Source organism: Pinus tabuliformis, chromosome 1_2 (assembly GCF_031772625.1).
Source record: "Pinus tabuliformis cultivar Carrire ecotype Pingquan chromosome 1_2, CPIR1, whole genome shotgun sequence".
In the NCBI taxonomy this organism is placed as follows: Eukaryota; Viridiplantae; Streptophyta; class Pinopsida; order Pinales; family Pinaceae; genus Pinus; species Pinus tabuliformis.
Window position 1 is genome coordinate 444,602,244 of NC_142298.1, and position 23,379 is coordinate 444,625,622.

The 23,379-nt window shown below is 35.5% G+C and overlaps 1 protein-coding gene across 1 annotated transcript in view; it reads left to right on the top strand.

Moving 5' to 3' along the window:
- The first annotated feature begins 15,899 nt into the window (after window positions 1-15,899).
- LOC149206272 (Glycosyltransferase family 29 (sialyltransferase) family protein) overlaps window positions 15,900-23,379 on the top strand; it is a 102,719-nt gene continuing 95,239 nt past the window's right edge. Inside the window, exons 1-2 of the mRNA XM_089395381.1 lie at window positions 15,900-16,223; window positions 16,367-16,440. Coding sequence (XP_089251507.1) covers window positions 16,136-16,223; window positions 16,367-16,440 — 162 coding nt within the window. The 5' untranslated portion in view covers window positions 15,900-16,135. The remainder of the gene's footprint in view (window positions 16,224-16,366; window positions 16,441-23,379) is intronic.

Genomic DNA, 23,379 nt, shown 5'->3' on the forward strand with positions numbered 1-23,379 from the left:
TCATAGTTTTGATCTTCTTATGATAACATTACAACTCTCTTTTACAATTTATGCAGTTGATTTGACTCATTAAAATACCAGTGGTTTCCTTGTGATTTCTTTGGAATTTCATCAAAAATCATTTCAACTTCATAGCATAATATGTTTCTCTCTATAGATTTAGGTATATAGATTCCTCTCAGCTTTATGTTCAGAGCATTTTTATTCAAAATTTTTCTTAGTTTAATTTCAAAAAGAAGTGTGTTTTGATTGTAATTACTTTATTGAACTTTCAATTTTGAAGCAAGTGTGAGTTAGTATAGTTTTCATTCAGCAAGTGTGAGTTAGTATAGTTTTCATTCAGCAAGTGTGAGTTAATATAGTTTTCATTCAACAAGTGTGAGTTAATCTAGTTTTCATTCAGCAAGTGTGAGTTAATCTAGTTTTCATTCTGCAAGTGTGAGTTCTTTATAGTTTCATTTTTCAAGAAAGGAATATTGCTTTAGATTCACAATCATTTTATTTTCACTAGATAGCAATGTTAATTTCATTTTTAAAATAGGAATACAAAACTTAAAAACACATTTCCAATAACTCAATCAATTAATAAATCCAACTTAATAAATATGCTTCTAGCATATATTGTGCACTTGCACTTCACAAGTTTACCAACTCCGGTCAATAATTTATGTAATCAATTTAAGACAATCAAATTAACAAACACCTACAATGATATTCGTCATTTCAACACAATCCTCTGATGTCAGCTCTCCTCCGTCCGCAAATAACTGAGAGACGCCACCATCATCTATGTGAATACATACGACATTATCTATAATTTCTTCGCCAAACCTTCTAAATATGATATCTATTTATATAAGTCTCTTTCCATAAGTATTCAAATTTATATATTTAGAGTATATATGTCTCCATATAATCTAGGGAGGGTGGAAATTCATTTTTATATTTATTATAATTTCAATAATTTTATAAAAAAATTTTTTTTTTGAAAATATTCATTTTTAAGAATTGGACAAATTATTTTCCTCCTCAATATGTACAGATTCATCATTATTTTCTTCCAAAGATAGCGCAGTGTTTGAGTAGCCATATGTATGGATGTATCAAGTATTTTCTTCCAAATATAATACAGTGTTTGAGTAGCCATATGTATGGATGTATCAAGATTTTCTTGCACGGAAGGTTATGGACCAGGCATAAACTGGGTATGGACAAAGACATAAACTGGATGTTTGGAATGTATGGTGGTTCTTTCTTGTATCATTCTTACATGTTCTTTTTCTTGGCTTGCGTTAATTCATTTCCTCGGGCAACTTTTATCAGTGGTTGTTGCTTTCTAGTGGTTCAGGAAAGGAAATGTTGCCTAATTGGGTAGTTCCAAGTTTTAGTATTTTTTTTTTTTAATTTTCCTGAATTGTATGTTTGTGGCTTGTTTTCTTTAACTTTTGATTACATATGTATTAGGGAAAAAATATCAAAACCTTAAACAAAAATATCAACAATTAAAAATGATTTTCTAATTAATTTTTTTAATTGAAATTAATAATACCGTGATTGATATTATCATTTATGGTTATTTAAAATACATTTTTGGATATATAGTTAAACAAATAAAATTAGCACTTATTTAAAAACTAAATATAATTAAATAAATTTAAATATCAATAATGGTTAATATTATTATAAATATAAATTCAATTTTTTCTCTAAATTTCTTAATAAATTAATAGATATTTACCATTCAAATATTTCAATAAAAACTTAATTGTTTATAGTTTTAATAATAATATTTTTCAATTAATTTTACAACTAAAAAACGTAATAAAACATTCCTACCAATTACAACACTCCTTGGTGGAAATTTTTTATCCTCAAAATTTTATAAATTTAACACCGCATAATGTGTTTATTTTTTAAAGTTAGTTTTTTTTGTCGAGCTTGTAATTTGTTAATGTAACTAATAAAAAATCATGACATAAACACTGTGTAAAATAGAAAATTGCTAAATAAGAACTTCCCTCTAAAAGTAGAGTCATAGACATACCCAAAAAAATAATTACCACTACATGGAACCTTGTTACATCTAAACTAGCTACTAGAAAATGCTCCTTTGCTTCTTTTTCTTCACAAGAATAGCCCACACACTTGGAAATCTACGGAGATATGTATATAAATATTTTTGGCTTCCTTCTCTCTAACTTATTCTTCGCATAATTATACATTGTTATATACAATCACATGATTATAAAGAAAACACGTAAAATTAACAATAGAACTAGCAAATGTATGTACCGATTTTTAATATATTCATCTAAATGTAATTATTAGTAATATTAAAGTAATATTATTAGTAATATTAAAGTAATACATAAATATTTTCACATGTAGCTCATGTCATTCTTGCACAGTAAACAAATGTTATGTGACAATGTGTAAAAAAAAAAGCAAAAGTAGTGACATTGCCACCACGTGGCTCTTGTTCGAATGGAAACTCCATGTGACGTGTGAACCTCAATTCCATTTAAATTTTGGTTATGTTAATATAAATCGAGAATAAAGATAAATGATATGAAAAAGGGGTTATCAATTTGTATTCGTTCAACAAAGAAGTCTGCGACCCTGCTACGTGAGTTCTAAATCTCAAAAAAGTCATCTCTAGAATTAAAGATAGGCTTCAATACTACATCAGATTCATCCTTTGTTACACCAAGGGGTGATTTCTACAACCTATTATGAGGGAAATGTGTAATTCTTTGATTTCATGGTCAACCAACATTTCAATAATGTGTTTCTTGGTTTAAGGGAGATGTGTAACTCCTTTCTTGCTAAACATGTATTTGATGCATGGCATATATAAATATATCTGAAGAACCAACATGGTTCCATACCAACTTCACATCTATCATGCATGGATAGGGATCAAACCCTTTATTGAGATGAAAATCCTTCTTTAGAGTTGAAAAAACTTAAGGAAAATCAAAGCGACCATGCGAAAGATCAAACAAATCCAAAAAAGAATGAAGGTGTTTATTATGTTCCATGTGACTATGGCGATGTATATATTGACACTACTAACTACTCATATTAAAAGAGCATAGTGTTGACATCATACATGGTTGGGCAAAGAAGTCTGCATTGGTAGGACAGTCTAAAATCTCTAGGCACCATATTTGTGTGGAAAATGTTGAAGCTATTGCCAACACGGATCACTACACAAAGAGACAAGTTAGAGAAGCTGTAGAAAATAGAAAAGTGCCCAAACAATCTTAATCGAGATGATGGATGGAAATTGAACAAGTGTCGGGTACTTATTATCAACCGTATTTCCAACAATGAATTAAAAATTTTCACTTTAAAATGTCAAATTGGTAAAATATTTTGAACTAATGGTGATGAATAATATTAATTAAAATGCTTGGCCTTCAAACATGCAAGAACCATTGAGCATCTCCTCATGAAGATGGGCTACTCTACTTAGCTTAAAATGTCTAGATCCTAAAGAATGATATGTAGGGCATTGAAGCAATTATATAAACTTGAGGAAAAGTTTGTAGCTCAAAGAATTTGACCCCTCTTGGTGCATGATAGATCTTGAATTAAGATTGATCTACACTAATGTAAGCTACTAGTTCCTCCTCCACCCTCTACTCTCCTTTCAACCCTTCAAAATATAGAGTTAGATTCAAATGTATTATAATCATGTATATAACACTTTAAATTTAAATGATAAAAGAATATAACTTTTATTTTATATTTAATGTTAAAAAAAAACACTTAAAACATTTTTAATTGGAAAAGGAATTAAACATGACATCTTTCAAAAAATATCTTCATACTTAATAAATCTTGGGTGAAAATCGGGGCTTTGAATTGATGGTGATTGGGTGTAATATTAAAAGCCTACTTATGAAAAAGTTGTCGATTTGAATACCCTCGTGGGTTAGCAGACAAAAAAGAAGAAGTGAATATGAACTTAAAATTAATGTGATCTTACACACACACACACACACATAGATGTTGCGATTAATCCAAGCAACTTGGAAAGATAAATTTTGAGTAGTTTGCTTGAGACTTTCAATTCTTTTCTCCTTTCGTTGAAGTGCTAGGAGGGCAAAAAAAATCCACTTCTTTTCTTATATTTCTCTTTCTTTAGGTTTATTGAATATAAGGATATAATTCTTACAAATTTCTTATAAAATAGAATGCCTAAATAATACATAATTATTGATTGGAATGGACACTTGTCCCTTCCTTAAATAGGGTTGAATCTAGGGTGAGCTAGTGACCCAACAAAATATTTTATTCAAATTCTTTTTCTCTGTGTTCCTAATTTGATTTTCTTCCCCTTGTGAGTGAAGGGGGAGGGACGAGGGGCTTTCTTTAAGACTCCAAAAAAGATAGAGGATTTGAGGTGGGAGATAAATGGTGAGCTGCCTCCTCTTTGGCAAGATATTTTTGGGATGACTCTTGCATTAGGAGTTTTTACTAATTAATTAAGATCAACGATCTATAGCTTCACATGTGCTTTGGATGGATCAATTTCGCCTTTAAGTTAATCATCTTCTATTTTAGCTTGGATATTCTATCAATTTCTTAATCTCCTTATTTTCATGCTTCAAAACCTTTAAAGATCCAAGGGCCTCAAATCTATTGTTGTTTGACTTAGATAGGCCTTCTTGAGTTTTCTAACATTGTTGTAGCCCCTTGGCTAGAGATTTTCTTAGTTAATTCTTTATCAAATTGATTGTGTGTTGCTTTTATTCCTTGTAGAGGTTCAAAGGTTGCTTTGAAGGTGGTTAGATCTCTTGAATGTTTGAGTAATTTTTACTAAAGTGTATGCATTCAATGTAAGAAGTTCACATGGAAGGAAACTGTTTATAATCTAGGATTTTTTAATAACTCCATCCATCCATATTGATATGAGTTTCTTTGGGAGGCCATTTTTTGGATTCATTTCCACACATATTTAAGCCAAAGAGAGTAGATTTCATTTGGGTTCTACCCGATCAATGAAATGACCCAACTTGTCCCTATTAGCTCTGAGAGAGATATCATTCTAGAATATTATAGGAAGATGAAGCAACTTGTTGTAGTTGCTACAACACCCTCCAAAGTTTTGCCTACTTTCAAATTCTGGATCCCCCTTATGATCATTTCATCTTTTGGTTCAAGTCATTAATGTGATGCTTGATCATGTTTTCTAGTGTTCAAGTCTTCCCTTAGGAAATCTAAGTGTTGAAGCTACTTGCTTTCACATGATTAGTTCGTGATGCTTTCATAGCGTACTTATTCTAAGCAAGCCTAGTGCACTCCCAGTTGACAGTCAATGTGCACTCTTGGAGCTCAAGCAAGCACACTTCTTGTTGATAAACACTGCGCAGTTCCCTGATACAGTCATTGCATAGTTCCCAAAGATAGTGATTGCACACACCTTGTCGATATCGATTTTGCATTTCTTGTTGACAACGAGAGCACACTTCCTTAATTCAACACTACCACACTTATAGAAGAAATCAACTCATCCTTATCTACTAATTTTCTTACATGTGTTGAGTGCACTCAAAAACCCTAACCCTAATTGCATGTCTGCTGTCCCTATATAAAGAGTCTAGCCCAAAGTTCATTTCAAACTTGTCTTTCGATTTTGAGCTATGTGTACTTTTGGAGCACAAGGAGGATCCCTCACTCTTGGTTGCAAATGCATCGTCTTATGTGTGAGTTTCTCAATTGTCGCTTTTGCTTGCTTTCACTCATGCATGTGTCACTTTCACTTGCTTTCACATATCTTGTTAAGAAAACCTTAGTGCACCTTATAAAGGTAGATCTAGTGCACTCCCTTGCATTAGTTGATCCTATATATCATAAGAACATGTACTGGACACACTCAGATGGCATAACACACCTTTTCATTACATACGACTCTTGTGTCACAAAGGCTTGTTCCCTAACTGTCGCACTTGGAGATTAGTGTCATTTTATTGTCGTTTCAATGTATACACATTGGTTTTGGGTACTATGCATATTCTTTTCATGTGCTTGATTGTGTATATGTGTGTGTCATTATGTCCAAGACTTATTTGTATGCTCTAACTCTCCCTCTCTTGTCCTATTGATCTCACACTTAGTCAATTTTGGAGTTTCTTCTTGCCCTCACATCATGCACAATTTTTTAGTACATTCAACTTCCAAGCAAGTGATGAGCACATTGCGCACTCCTAAACCTCAGTGATGAAACTCTTGTCTCTTGAACTTGCATCATGCACCCATCTCGAGGACAAATCCCTTCACAAGTGCATTGTACAACTTCAGGGCACGGTCACATAACACCTTGTGACTTACACTTGCCCAATAAGAAAGCCTTGATCAACCCCACCTTTTGTTGTGCATTTCACACTCCTAGTGGACAGTGAGGTCACCCCTTTCCCTTTGTAGTGGCAATCTATGCTCAACCTAGAATCTCCCTTTCATCCATTATGCATTGCACTCAGGCCTCAAGATCCTAACCATTGTCACTTAGACTTTCCCTCTGCACCTAGAATCTCCCTTTCATCCATTGTGCATTGCACTCAGGCCTCAAGATCCTAGCCATTGTCACTTAGACTTTCCCTCTGCACCCAAGACTTGCCTCTCTCTCTGGCCATTATGCAGTATGCATTCATAGTTCCCAGACCTCCACCCCTTTTCCTCTCGACTCTGCACTCTATGCCCAAGAAGACCTCTCCCTCAGTCCTAGTGCACTGTCCCATCACATCTGGCATCCTGCATGAGCAAACAAAGATATAATAGGTGATTTTGGAACTGATATTGTCTTTCCATGAGTGAACTTCATTGCAGGTACTATCATCTTAACATGGCATATGATGTTCAAGGAGGTCATCAAGAAGGGGTTTCAAAAGGACACTTGTGGAGAAAATACACAAAGATGATATCATGCAAGAGTAAAGGAATCTTAGACCACAACAGAGAGATGTAAATTCATGTTGACTTAACAGGTTCTAATACTTATCCATACCCTTTGGAGGGTGAATATGAAGCACATGTCATATCAATCACAAAGAGTTGAAGACATAACAACAAATATAAGAACTTGGCATCAATAAATTACAATGAAGTCTCATGTCACAATCACCAAATTGTAGCTTCTCAAAGTGTGAACACAAGAGTGTTATTTTTTTCTATGTATTTTCACCACATTATTAGTGGAATGTAATTATGTAATTTTGAAAATTGGAAAATGTAAAATGTGTGGAAGTCCAAGGGTCACATATGGAATGTAAAAAGTCACTTGGAAGTCCAAAGGTCATGCAAGATCTTACAAGTCATACGAGAGCTCAAGAGTCATGAGGGAGATCAAGTGTCACATAGGAGGTGAAAGGTCACCCCATGTGTTATAAATAGGTCCTCATGCCTCAAGTAAAGGACGTTTCACCTTGGCTTCTCAATCTTAACATAAGAGAGAAGATCATTCTTCTGAGGAGCAAGTGGTGGCTCAATGTTCCACTATTGGGGCTAGTGATGCATCATTGTAATTATGTATCTTAGAACTTTCACTTAATATTTTGAAGCTCTTAGAGCCAATGCATGTATCATGAATGTTGTAAGACTATTATTTCATGTTTGTTGTATATGTTTGTGTTCATATATACTAAGGAAAATGAGCTATTTCGTTGGCTTTGGTATACATCTTTGAATTGTGTGTCTTTAATTTCTTTCATGATCGTTGTTACTTTGTGAACTATTTCGCAGATTAATTAACGATTCTTTCTATATATGTGTGTGTCTTTATTAGGATAGTACTATTACTTTTCTTCTAAAGGCTCACTCTTTCTTTTCCTGTCTGTGAAAGTACCTTATACACATTGCAATTGTGTGTTTCACAGGGTAACTTACTTGCTTATCTCAAATTATATGTGTTCTCTCTTATGTGTTAATTGTAGTCAAGGAAAATATCTAAGAATAAATGGCAATTGGGCCTTTGTTCTGAATGGGGCTCCTATCTCAAACAATGTGAGGTCTAATTGGGACTTCATACCTGGGATACCCCCTACTGTTGGCAGCATCCACACCGTCAACACAGCCTTACTCACAGTAGGGTGGTTGTAATCTCTTCTTTTGGATTAAAGCCAATAGACCAAGGTGTTAAGAACATCCTCTTGGGTCGTATAAGTTTAATGCTTTGCTATGCATGTCCCTATAGCTATTAGACTTAGCCACAATCCTATAGACTTTCCAATCAACATATGCTTAAATAAAAGAAGGGATTTTTTTCTTGGGCTTTAGAGATGATAGATCTAAGTGGGGAGTGCCATCCAACTACTTGATGCACTAGACAAGATCTTTTGTTTTTTAGAGAGCCTATAAGCTTCTTAAAGTCACCAGCATCGTAATTAGAAAAAGACATTCTCAATATGGCTTCTTTACTGAATTGCTGGTATACATATCCGATTGCACTGAACCAACATTGTTATGTTGAAAAAACCCTACAACAAACACCTACAAGCTTTGGAATGATTATGAGTTGGTAACTCAACTAAGGTTAATTACTAAGGCATAAAGACTACACTCGATAAAGGGCTCATAATAGTAGCAATGTCCTACAAAATACGGACAGGTAAATCTTACTGATAAGAGAACACCACACTACAAATCTTCATCTTTTGGTACACTATGTTTTAAATTTAATTTTAACATTTATCAATAATAAAAAATACCTGTAATATTTAATTTTTCCATAATAAACATAGGATTCACATAATAAAAAAGTTTTTGAATCTTTATTCTAATTATTGCGCCCATTGGCACTCTCTAGCCCAATATTGAAGAGATGTTGTAATGTCTTGTCCCGTTAAACATTTTGACTCATTGTGTCGAGAGGCGCTCTCTAGCCTAGTATGGAAGAGATGTTGTAATGTTCTATCATGTCATGTTTTGTTAAACATTTTGACTCGATCAAATTAAACATAAAAATAAAAATAAAATAAAATTTAAAAACTGTCCATCCTAGTACGAGAGAGATGTTATAATCTTTAACATTTTGACTCGGTAAAATTACATAAAATAATAAAATTAAAATTTAATAAACATAATTAAATTAAAGTATTTAAAAATCTAAAAATTATAATTATTAATAAAACATTTTGACTTCGTATAATTACATAAAAATAAAATAATAAAACAAAAAATAATAATATAAAAATAAAATAGAATAAAAAAAATAATTATTTAATTAAAATAAAATAGTCAATTTACCCTTATGAAATATTTTGACTCACGGTTTTCATAACTCATGGTTTTTTCCCATGTATTCTTCTTTAATATAGCATATATATATAAAATAACAAAATAGTAAATTTATTATTATGTAAATATTTTGACTTTGGTTTTTCACTATAGTATTCTTCATGTAGCCTATTTAAAAGCATAAAATTCTAATGAATTTTCCACATAAAAATAACCAATTGTCAATTTGTTGTGCCAAATTTGAATCCTTTTGTGTGAGAGCCATATATATAGACACAAAAGATTAACAAAGCAACTCTTTGCTTTTATTTTTTTAATATATTTGAGATCTTTTGCAAAAGAATGATTTATGTAAATAAAAGATAATTCTATGACCAAAAATACCTCTATTTTTGTATCATTGTGTCTTATATGCAAAGTTTTCAAAAAAATTAAGGAATCATATTTCAATGATTTTGTTTATGTATCCATAGCCTTTATGTCTAAGATTAGGCTTTACTTTTGTATAATTATTGTTGTCCTCTAGCGTGAGTATCTTATAGGCAAAAATTTAAAACAAAATCAGGAAAAATTTTGATAAAACATTTTTCATTATAATTTCTTAATTTTTTTTAACAAAAATGAGTGATATTGATAAAAATTTGTTCCCAGTCTTAGCGATATACACGAGGATTACATCTTCAAAGTTCAGATTTGACCATAAGACCTGTACATGTCTAAGGATCTACACAAAAGACTAGAAGAGTTAACAACATACAAACTGAAATCATGCTTTCATGAGTGCAAAAAGACCCGACAATATGACTAACGAAGCATACAATTAGAAAAATTGCATGGCTACACTAGACAAACTATAGATGCCCAACATAAAATTATCTCAGACTACATGCTTACAAAAAAGACCAAAATCCATTGAGCGAGCTTGCTGGAGGTACTAGTCACTATCTGTAGCTAGCTTATTGAGATCAATTTCACGATGGCCTGTATCCTCCTGGTGCTTGTCTGGAGTTGCCTGGGCTTCTTTGCTTAATTTGAGGTCCATAACCATGCTCCTGAGAGCATCAACTTCATCAATCAACTGAGAAAGCTGAAATTGAAGAGATAGGATCTTATTTATAAGATCAATCTGAGCATGAGACATTTGGAAAAATTTTACTTGAAGATCATAATCTGCTCTATGTAGAGCTTCATGGGAAGCCAAATAGTGAGAGCATGGGCTACCTGCTGAAGAGGACTCAGAGTTCGAATCTATGTCCATTAGATCACCCTGAGAAAAGACCCAATTCTGATTTAAGGTGATACGTGATGACTCCAGTGACCTTGTCAGACTTTCTAGACTTATGTTGGAGAGAGACATGTGAATTCTAATATGCTTTGTGATTAAATTATCAACCAAGGAACTACTACCATGAAAAACTAGGAGGATATTGAAAGCGGACCGAGAGTGGTGCCACCTCTGCAAACATACGAACCTGTGGAAATTTACCAAAGGAAGAGACCTCCAAGGTGCTGAAATAACTAGTGTAGTCACAATCCCATTTATAACATGCCAATAAACAACCCCGGGGCCAAAGGAGAGGCCTAGATCCCTGGTATTGCTATTCAGACCCAAATTGAAGCAAAGAACAAAGTTATAAACTAGAAATGCAACAATACCTTCTTGAGATGTGGCCCGTATTAAACTTAATCTCGCACTGCAATTCTGTCCCGAACTAGGCCTATTGACCTCTGAGCCAACTAGCCTAGATTTCCAAAAAAACCTATGAGCTAAAATGCCTTGCCCATTGAAATGACACCCAACTGAACAATTAAAGCCTAAAATGGAGCTCTTCACAAAGTTGTTGCAAGGAAGATTGCTTGGACGCCACAATTGAATGACTGAGCTGAACCATAACCCAATTTGAGACCACTTGCAAATAAGACCCCCTTGGAATGAGAATCTCAGGATATAGTAACTCAAAAGTAAGACCTCCTTCCAATTTAACATAATAACCCCTGTCATTCCACATGAACTCCATCTCCACAACATTAAATTTTCCAGTGTATCGTCTGAGAAAATTCATCATTAAACTGATTGAAGGGAAATTCCAATGTTGGAGCATAATAATGTTTCGAGCATGCGAAACTGGAAGAAATACCATTGCATGATGTTAATACTTGTACCCTAACATGTTTCCAAAGGGGATCCTACCATCAAAGTACTTCATATAATCCAAACAGGAATGATTGCAATGATTGCAAGGAGTGAGGTATGATAGGGAGGGGAAATATATGGGGAGGAAGAATATAATGATAATGCTTTTTATTCTAGCCATATTCCAATATAAACAGAACATAAGGGAGGTCCTTATATTCAAAGACATGAATTCAATTAGGGGATTGGGCACATGTTCCTTTGATCATTGATCACCAACTCAACTTCTTCCAGAGAGCAAGCCTAGTTTGCCATCATATCTTCTTCGTAGAGCGAAGACTTGCCATTAGACTTCTGATTCTCTGAAGCACCCTAGCAAGAGAGTTGTCCTTTGGATTATTTTCATTGTTAAGATATTGAATCATAATCAATGAGTCTCCAAAGATGATTATGTCTTCCACACCCCTGTCTTTGGCGATGAATAAACCTTGCAGGAGCCCATACATCTTAGCTTAGTTATTAGATCTTCTTCCTAATCCCCATAAGAACTTTGCTTTAGTTATTTTGTTGGGATTAATAAGAATCCCTCCCCCTTCTGCCACCCCTATAATTTATTAATTTAAAATAAAATAAAAAGAAGAGTTGTTTTCTCTCTATCCCATTTCAATGATTTTGAGTCATGTATCTATAGTCCTTATGTTTGAAAAATTAGGCTTTATTTTTGTATTGGAGTGCCTTATAGGCAAAGTTCTTAAATATTTTTAGGTAATTTCATTTCAATGATTTTGATTTATGTATCTATAGTCCTAATGTCTGAAAATGTAACACCCCCTCCCAGGTCTACCCAAAGTAACCATGCCAACCTGGGTAAACATTAGGAGAGATGCTACTATGATCAAATTCAACCTCCTATGTCACTTTAAGGAAGAGGAATTGACGAAACATCACATACAGTCATCCAACATCATCAACATAACCCTCAAGAGACAAGTCAGCCACTCAGACAGTCTGTCCCTAGGTCCCACTGCTATTTTGCAGCTCTTAGGCCATAGTCACTCTCATGTTATGGGCAAGGGAGCGACCAGAAACCCAAAGTCGCTCTCATAGGCCTGCCTGCCAGTGATTGTGGACCAAAATTGCTAGTTTTGTGCCAACGACCCTGGGATTTAAGCCACTTTTCTAGCCTAGAATCCTGGCCTTTGCCCAGAACTTGTTGTAACTTCCAGAATTCATTAAAAATATGATAACAATGCTGATCAATCAAAAATCACCCTCAGGACTAGGCCTAAGCATCCCCAACTGGGACTGACATTTTGTCAAACACTTGGCATCAATGCAACCTACAGGTCTAGGATACAAGATAGAGCATAAACAACTGAAACAACTTATGAAACATAACCAGAAGGATCACCTCCTTCTCCATTGAATTACTACATCATCAATTAGGTCTTGCATCCATCCATTTAATAATTACAAGTAAATATGTGAAATAACCATGACATAAACGGTCATTCAACCATGCTTATAACCAACATAAAACCACATAAATATCAGATATATGAAAGCCATTAAATCCACATATAAATAAGTGCAAAAGTAAGAGAACTTAGCTTTTATTAATCATAGGCAAATTCAACCAGGTTTGGGACTTCCACGTACCACCCGACCATAGACATGGCTGAACCAAATCTCTCTTTCAGCCAGTCACCCCCATGCCATATTCCAAGCATGAATGTGGGATCTCATAGAACAACTAATCCAAGAACAACCAAGGGAATCCAAATGTTAAACCACCTCCACCCTCATCAAACCGTGATCACACCAAAACCAGTGCTCTGATTACAACCAAACCGAACTTGGAATGCCATTCAGAATCCATCACTATCCTTGAGGAATTTTTCGTCTTCTTATCTCTCAGGCTTTATCACAATCCAAACCCGGATCATTAGGCCCTAAACCGAGACTGCTCCCTCAGGCTTTACCGTGTATCTCGCTAAAACTGGTCAAGGGATTCCTAGACCTTTGGGAATGGAACTTGAGACCGCCTTCCCCCGGATTCTGAAATCCATCCGGCAAACCAAAGCTCAAAAACCGAAATAACATCCCAACATATCATGGCATCCGGAAAAGGCTAGGCTAGGCTGAAATCCACTGTCATAACCTGACAAAACCATGCCACCGACAACAAGAGAACCATACACCAACATGCAAAGCCATGCATGTCCAAACCAGCTAGGAAATCGCACATGCAAAGTGTTACCTGCAAGTATTCCTGCTGAAGCTGCTTAATCCTGCTTTCCTTTCCTTGATCTTTGCTCGCTTTTCCTTTCCTTTGCTTGTTTTCATTTCCTTGCTCCAAACTACAGTGCTCAAAGAAAACTCTAAGTGACCCAGAGTGAGAGAGAGATTAATGAGAGAGCTCCAAGCTTGAACTGACAAAAACCATGAACTGATCCTCAAAAGCCTTTTTATGTATGAGGCTTCTCATTTATTCATTTTCCATTATTTTCCTTCAATTTCCTCCTCACATGCAACCTGTGACCTTTCACCTTACTTTTCTCCTAATTTCCTTTATTTTCATAAATAAATGTGCCAAAAATGCCTTCTTGCCTTTTAATGCCTTTGCCTTAGTGTTTTCCAATTTTTCTTGGCCAAAACACACATCAAGTGATGCCCATTAGGATATATTTGCCCAATATTCAGCTTGGAATACGTGTCCCTTACCCATGGTTATATTTTGCCTTTATTAACTTTTATTACATGAACTTTTCACCAAGGTTGTTACAGAAAAATTATGCTTTACTTTTGTATAATTATTGTTGTCCTCCAACATGAGAGTGTTTTATAGGAAACCAAGCATCAATTTGTTGTGCCAAATTTGAGATTTGAATCCTTTTGTGTGAGAGCTATATATAAACACATAAGATTCACAAAGTGATTCAAAGATTATGAGCTTGGGTTAATTTCACAAGGAGTTATTATTGGTGAAGATAAGCCTTCCCTTGTAGAACACCAAATTAGACTTTATTTTTGTATCAAAGTGTCTTATAGGAAAAGTTTAAAAAAAAGGAAAATTTTGATAATTTTTTTAGTTATAATTTCTTAATTAAAAAATAAAAATAAAAATAAGATTTTATATTTATATTTTTTAATTTTTAAATCTCTAGTTAACAATTTGTGTAAATAAAAGAAAATTCTCAGACAAAAAATACCTCTATTTATTGTTGTCCTCCAACATGAGAGTGTTTTTATGAAAGTGTATTAACTTCTTCCTTTAAAAGCTTTTATGAATGGTCTTTATGTTTGAAAAGTTAGGCTTTCTTTTTGTATGATTGTCTTATAGGCAAAGTTTTAATTTGTTTTAGGTGATCACATTTCAATGATTTTGATTCATGTAATTATAGTCCATGTTTGGAAATATATGCTTTATTTTTGTATGAGTGTCTTGTAGGCAAAGTTTCAAAGTTTTCAAAAGAAATTAGGTAATTCCATTTCAATGATTTTGATTCATGTAATTATAGTCCTTATGTTTGGAAATATATGTTTTATTTTTGTATAATTATTTATTATGTAAACCATTTTATATCCATCTTAATTCGACAACTATCAAGCTTTAAGATGGATCAAATCTCTTGAAGTGCAAACTTTTCCTCAAGTTCAATCTTTAAACCTTTTTTTTGAGTGCAAAACTTGAGGAAAAAGTTGTATCTCTAGAGATTTAATCCCTCTTAACACTGGATAAATCTAAATTTAAAATGGATCTACAATGGTATACAAAAATTAAAATTAAAAAACTAATCTAATTGATTTGAATGATATATTTACAAACAAAATATTAAATTTAGTATTTATATTAAATTTAATTAATGTAAAAATGTATTTAACCTTAACATTTTACTTTACCCATACTAAAATATAAAATTTCATTATTTTTAAATCCAAAATGAATTTAAATGTAATATTTAATAATGATAAAAATTATTATTATTATTATTTTTAAATTTAAGAAATATTTAGAAAAATCAAAATTTATTCTTTCATCATTTAAAAGGATTAATGATAATTTGATTATGTTTAAATAATAATATTAAGAATAAATTAGTCCACGACGTCTTTAATAGACTGTGATTGCGTGTTTTAAGGTATTCTTTGATGTGAAGTCACTGGGTCAATTATTCGTTCGCCCGGATCACGTTGATATATGATAAAGATGTATTGGGTATTTTATTAAAGTACTATTTAATGTGAAGTCACCGTTCAATTCCCCGCCTGAATCAAAATAATATATTAGACATGATAAATATATAAAACTCCCAAGTTAAAAAAAAAATAATAACCAGACTTAAAAAACAAATAATAAAATAATAAAAATAGATTAACCTACATTTATTTATTTAATCATTTACTCATAACCGTAAATGATAAGTATTCGCATTACCCATTGCAATTCAAATAAATTTATTTTATTTCAAAACTCATAATTAAAAAGAAGGTATGAAAAAACAGAAACACCGCACAAGTTAATTAATTGGACTTCAAGACGTTTAGGCCCTGGAGTCACTCTCAATCCCCGGACCTCATAAAAACAAAATCTAGTCCCCGTATTGTTCCACTGCATTCTGCTCAACTACACTCCAGAGATCCCTTGAATTTCAAAGCAAAGTTTGGAAACACCTGCTTAAGGTCTAACAACAAACATTATTCATGTACCGGGGGATATGCTTCTGGCTGAATTAGGAAATCAGAATAAAGCGCCCAAGAATGAAAATACTGCAATTAGCTCTAGCTATAGCAATATCGACTGGCTTGATCGTAACTTTTATTTACATCGAAGGCCTAACTGCCATTGGTGATTACTAAATTCTGCGTTGTTTTAGATATATCACTCTCCTTTACTTCAGATCTTCGATGCTCAAACTAACAGCACGAAAGATCTGTTTGTTTACAGCATTTACAGGGACCCTGATGGTTTTGTTTAAGTTGTCTTGCTAGATGGTCAGCCGTTCATTTCGGAGGAGGACATAAATGCATTGGAGGCTTTACAGAACAGCTTCAAGCAGTGCGTGGTACCACTCGGCAATCCCTTTCCTAAAACATTAAATAACGCAAAGGTTTTTCATTTGTTTTGTGTTTATTATTATCTTTTTAAACGATGAACGCAATTTGTTGCTCACATCGTATACACAATGCAAGCAGTCATAAACATAATGTTCATTATGAAGTCCATTTGAGTTTTATGCTTATGATTATAACACTTCTTGTTGCTGGCAAACTGTTTTCAACTGGGGCTATTAGCTATTTTCTGGGATTTGGTCTCCAAGACACCCATAAAGGGTTCAACCAGATTTGGTCAAGCAGAGCTCCCCGCGATGATGCTGCCCGGGATCTATTTTTTTTGTGTATTTGTATGCGCCTGCCTATGATTTGATAATCTATCTAGTGTCCTCTGTTTTGGTGCAACCTTACCAGAATTGAACTCTAAATTGCAAAAAATCCAAACTTCACTTGCAACTCACTCCAAGGTAATAAAAGATAATGTACGAAATAAACGACTTAGGGTAAAATGGAATAAAGGTTTTGGCTGGATAAAAAATATTATTATTTACTTGAGCCTTTATTTGCTTTCATTTATTTTTTGTGGATTCATAGTTGTCCGTATTCTTATCCTTCTCTACCTGTTGCTACTGGCTGGTGGTGTATTTTTATTATTGATGTACAATTCACATATTTACATCATTATTTGGCCCTCAAGCTTTCACCATATACATATGTACATTGTTAATTGGGGATCAAAACTAGGGTATTACATTTCCCTCCCTGTAACAGATGCATCATCCTTGGTGCAACTCGCCATACATATGCACACACATTTTTCCATCAAAATTTTGTTTACATCAAAATCTCAAAACAGATTTGGGTATGCCTCTTGCATTGCATCTTTTAGATCCCATGCTGCCTCTTTAGGGTTGTACCTGGTCCACTAGACCTTTACTTGCCTTATGGCTTTGTTTCGGAACGCCATAATTTTCCTATGGAAGATGCACAAAGACCCTACAATCATGAAAATGAAGATAGAGGCATGAATATAAGTGTAGGAGATGAAGAGACAAAGTCTAATGGACATAGAGACAACATAGAGCCATTACAACTGGTAAAAACCATGAGGAGTCTAAATATGGAGGTGTAGAATTACAGAGTTGATAATGAGAGGTTGTTTAAAGCTTGGAGGAACAAAATCAAATAAACACTTAGCTGCTACAAAGCCTAAACCAGTTGCTGAGGCAAATAAAGAATGAATCAGTCAAGACATGAGGAAGAAGGCGGACCTCATGCAAGGAGGGATAGTTATAGTAGAGCTAAGCACTTTAGAGGTGCTACTAGAATTCAAAAGCATTAGTATTTACCAACTTAATCAGCCACAAAGTCATAGACATCTAAGACACCAAAGAAGAGACATGAAGAAGACAGTGTGCAAGGAGAGCTTAGGAAGATTAAACCACCAACTTTTGAAGGTGAAAACAGAAGGGGAGAGGATGCTGAATCTTGGTTGTTAGAGATAAGGAAGTATTTTCAGTTGCATAGCTACTCATCCAGTCTAGAAGTTAGGAATCAGGATTGCCATATGCCATTTACAACGATATGCTTCAATGTGGTGGGATCAGTTGAAGCAAGTCAAGCACTTTAATGAGATAAAAATTCCTTGGAAACAGTTCAAGAAATATTTCCAGCAACAATACCTTTTATAACACTACTATGACAAGAAAATGCATGACTTATTTGAACTCAAATTGGGAAACATGACCATGGAGGAATATGAGGAAGTTTTTGGAGTTGCTGAGATATGTGGGATTTATTAAGGAAAAAAATGGTGAAGATACAAAGTCTCAAAAGTGGATTGCCATAATTTTAGAAGGACAAGATTCAATTTGATGAATGTAAGACTCTAGAAGAGACCATTAGGAAGGCAAAGTGTGATCAAAACAAAGGTTGAGCAACTTTCTAGAAGTCCTGTAAAGATAAGAAGGAAAAGTTGGATCAGAGGAAGAAGGGATTCAAACTTCTTTCTTCAGTAGTGGTTCTAATACACATTGACGATTCCAACTAATTGAGAGTGGGTCCAAGGTGATAGAATCCTTGGGAAAAAGGACAAGGCAACAACCATCAAATGTTGGATATGTGAAGGAGATCACTTGTACAGAGATTTCCCTCATAACGGAGACAATGAGTACGATGCACAATGCATAGGAGGCAACTACAGTTGAAGATGTGAGAAGAAACATTCCAAGAATATATGCAGCCTTGGAGAATCGATTTGCAGACCATTAGTCAATTATGACTGAGGTTGAATGTAACATGGCAAATCTGCCTTTTACCATTTGATTCTGGAGCAAGTTATAGCTACGTTGCCCCTAATTTAGTTGTAAGATCCATTTGAGAAATCATAGTGGTTCAACTAGCCATTGAAACCAAAAGGAAGATGAGATTGTTAAATGTTGCCCAATAGATATTAATGGTGTTGGCATTATTGCAAATTTGAACACCATACCTATTGATTCATATGTTGTTCTCTTTGAGATGGATTGGTTGGATATGCATCATGCTATTCTAGATTGCCATAACAATGTAATAATCAAAATATGGGTTGCTAATAAAATATCCACAAGGACTGTAAATATATAAATTGTATGAGTAAAAATGATATGATATTGATATTACAAATGAGGGCCTCATATATATAGCTAGGTGGGAGTGCTCTTCATTAATAGCCATGTATTTGTAGTTGGGACATCTTCCTTCATTGATTATAAGTTATTATTTAATTATGAATTTTATATTATTTAATATTTATGTTCATAACATTGCCATCCCTTTTAGAAATGCTTTGTCCTCAAAGCATATTTATGGAAAGATGTACCTCCACCTATCACAAGAAATACAGAGAACACAAATTCAGGAAATAAATCAACTGAAAAAACCTCTTCTAGCTCAATATCTCCTGCAATTTTTTTTCTCCATGAAAGCACAATGGTGAAATCTGAGTGATTTCACTCTTGGAACCAACTAGGGTGTCTAGTTTCAACATTGAAGCTAGCTATGACGGCTAGGGTTTCTCAAACCCTAAGCTTCTCTCCCAAAAATTCTTCAAGAGCTTCTTTTCTCAAAATGCAAGTGAAAAAATGAGGATAAACTCATCACTTTTCTTTTTTTATAATTGAGTGGCCACTTTTGCTGCCATTTTACCCTTTTAATATTTTATTAAGTCACTTTAGAAGAAGTCCACTTTATCAAATTAAAGGGACTTTTCATTAGCCTGGGATATGTCCCCTTTTCACCCTTTAGACAGTTATAGAGTATTTCCTAGGTGAATCAGGTTCCCTTATTAAATTTTTTTCCCGCCTTAGCCTACGGGAACTTATTCAGCTAGCGGAACCCCTCTTATTTCTCCTAAGTGGCTGGGGACATTACAGGGTGCCCCACAGGGATGGTTTAATTTTGTAAATCCCTAGACTTTTTTCTTCTAAAAAAGAAAGGCAGGGTAAAGGTGTTATTCATATTGAGTTTTGAGTGAGCTGTTTGCTATCTAATTTTCTATTTTTAGTTAATAAACAGAGGTGTGATTATTTAAATTTTAGCATTTGCTGCAATATTTAGTTTGCTGTTCAGTTTGTCATTCATTTGTTTGTAGATCTAGCATTCTTACTTGCGGTTTTGAGAGGCTTTTGTTCTTTTAGCTGCCTTGAGTTCGTAGCAGTGTAGGTCTGCTTACCATGCACTAAAATCCAACAGGAAGAGGGCAGACCTACATCATGAGTCAGATCTAATTAATGCACTGCTGGGACTCATTTAGCTTGGAGGAAGAATGCTGCCAGTGCAGATCCGAATGAATGTGGCTGAGAGAGAGCAGGTTGTGAACTCAGTCACTACATATGGCATTTTTTCTCAAAAAATCTCAAATTTCATCAAATCTAAGGATATTTTTAAGAGTTTCAAAATCCTGTTATTGCTTGGATGGCTTCACCCAATGGTTATCCTTCTTTGAATCTTTCCACTAGCAGGCTTGTCTATTCTTCCTTTTAGACACCGAAGAACTCTTTGCCTTAGGACATGAGGCCACCACATGTCCATCATCAAAGTATACAACAATGTTTTTGTAATTCCTAATTTGTCTCTAGTTTCCATCTCTTCTTTCCAACACTATTTGATCTGGAAGACCATTGCACAAATTAGCATACATATCTGAATGAAAGTGTTGGAAACATTCTTACATGTTTCCGGAAGAAGGTTGATATACTTACCCAAGTATTACCAATGGCGTTAAAAGTCTTGAAGCCCTAATATTCCAATGGAAGACTAGGCCATCTGACCCAAATAAGGACTTCTGATAGAGATTCTGTATGTGGTTTAAAAGTTAAAACCAACGTGCTATGGCTTCATAAAGAGGTCTGTAACCCCATGAACCAAGGTCCTCTACTTGCAACTTCACCTTTGCCAATGTTGGTGATGAACTCTAGAACAAAGAAACCTTTTGCTGTTGGATGGATTACCAGCAACCAAAATATTTTCTAGGAAGGATTGCCAAGATATCTTCATCCAAGTTTAGATATGCTTAAGAGAGGGTCAAATACTATTGAACCTATGATCATGCCATGGTTTGAGTAATACTCCTCCCCATCATTGACCCAAGCTGGATCCAACTTCAAGGTTGGTATTATGGCTACCTTTTCTATACAAAAGGAATGAATAGGAACTTACTCAGGCATCGAAGGGAAATTGTTATGAGCTGTCCTGGACCAAAGAGGAGTTTCTTTAAAAGAAGGAGCCTTTCCCTTGGCAATCACACTAGATGAGGAGTTTTTCCCTTCATGCTTGGCACCTATACATAAAAGAAGCCCTAGATGTAGGGTTGGTGCCTTTGAAATATTATATGCACATAGTGGTCTGGAATCTTTGAGCTGCTTTCCAGCAGAGAGTAGTCTCTGCCTGGAGATAGGAATCCCCTCTTGAAGCCAGATCTGTGCCTTAATATCAACAATAAAATACATGGAAGTCACATCAAGAGTGATTGTTCTCCCAGACAAGGACTTCACAAATATTTGAAAAATAATTATTTCAAAAGTTTCTGAAAACAATTTGTTTACATCCTTTGGTGCTCAATATTCCAGATGCCTTGCAGGAGTTTTGTCAAACAATTGATCGACACCCAATGGCTTTTGGCATCTTCTTGACCAATGAGTATGGAAGTGCTCCACCTCACATAGGCCTAGTTATTTCATTGGAAGTTGCGACCTCAATCTTTGTCGGTGGGAAGGGTTTGAAGTGGAGAAAGTGACGAGGATTGGTTGCGAGGAATATGAAAAATTGTGCATGTTGACAGTGCCATCAGTAGAGATAGAGCCCAAAAGGGTCCCAATGATGTGGTTGACTTGGACTTTGTGCCTCACAAAGGAATCACATATGTTGAGAAGAATTGGAGGATGGAGCCTTGCTACCAGGCCTAATGAGTTGAAGGGTATTTGTAGAAATATTTGCCCATTCACCATTCTGGCCTGGGTAGGAGGCAAAAGTTTAGATGGTAGCTTGGCCAATGCTCCCTAAGGTGATGGAAGGGTCTTCTTAGCCATTGACTTTCACTAGTACTTAATTACACATGGATCTTCAAGTGTAAATATTTTGCCATATTTTTTTTTTGTTGTTAAAAGACTATCTAAGAGTTTCTATTATATTTACAAAAACATATTACAGACAGTAATGCAGGCATTCCAAGGCCAGCAGATGCACCCTGGAAAGGTTAGACTTTGAAACAAGAAGCTCCCTCGCAGGGGCAGCACCGACTGAACTACCAAAATTATCCCTCAGGCGACTAACCAAGCTAACAGAGTATTTCCAAAAAACTATTGCTTCTGGAGGCTCAAAAGCAGAGAGAATCAACAATCTATGGAGCTTCATTGCTTTAAACAAAATCATGTCTGCCCACGCAGGGGCTATCAACCGTGACTGACTGAACACAACAGTAAAGAAAATTAAAGCTAAACCCGACATACATGGGCCAGATAGACAGACTCAGGAAATTCCAACCAGACCGACGCACAGTTGTTTCCGTGACCGACTTACCCGCAGGGGCTTTGGTCCTCGTTTCTGGTGGAGAGAGGAGGGACTGAGTGGATTTGGGGCTCGCTGTCCGGTTCCTCGCAGAGGCTTGGGTCTTCCACCACATAGCACCATCCCCTTCCCTCCGGGACACCTGCCCACATGGCTTTCCATTTGTCCTCGTCCACGCCCGGAGGTGCCGGCCCCAAGTATGGTCCGGTGTCTTTGTCCGCTTCCTTCCCCAAACCTTCTTGCTCAACCGGCGGCAGCTCCTCCGTGCTACCCTTGCCAGCATCCTCTTTGCCCGAACTTTCTGGTGGCTTCTCCATTGCTTTCGTGCCCGAACCTTCTGAAGGTTTCTCCACCATGCCCTCCGGTGCGCCTGCCTCGAATTCTTCAGGAATTCTTGTAAATAAAACAGAGATATGGGCATTGACTCCTGTGGTATCCCGTGAGCCGCCCAAGGTGAATACCACAGAGCCAAACGCAGGCAGCAGTGGCCCTCTCTCACTCGAACTGCCAACCTCCAGAAATTGCCCACATGGGAGCTGTGTAGCTCTGGCTCTCCTGTGACAGTAGCAACAGCAGCAATGATGGTGTTCGTCTGCTGCAGGAGTTCGAGAGGAGGACCCTCTCCCTGGTCCTCGTCTACTCGGCTGTCGCTCCCGTAGTTTAACCATGTTTGCCTCGTTGCCACCCTCGTATGCCCAGACCAATTCAATTTCCGAGCACCTTTCTTCTGCGTGCGAATTGACCCTTCGTGCCTCCCACTGAACCAGAGAGCCTTTGAATTGCCACCACTGCTGTCTGCCACACCCCGAGTTACAGCGGCAAACCAAAACTTGCACTGCAGCTGAATTCCTGGCCTCCCTCGGCTCACAATTCCTCTGCTCCCACATCCGTCTGGATTTAACTTG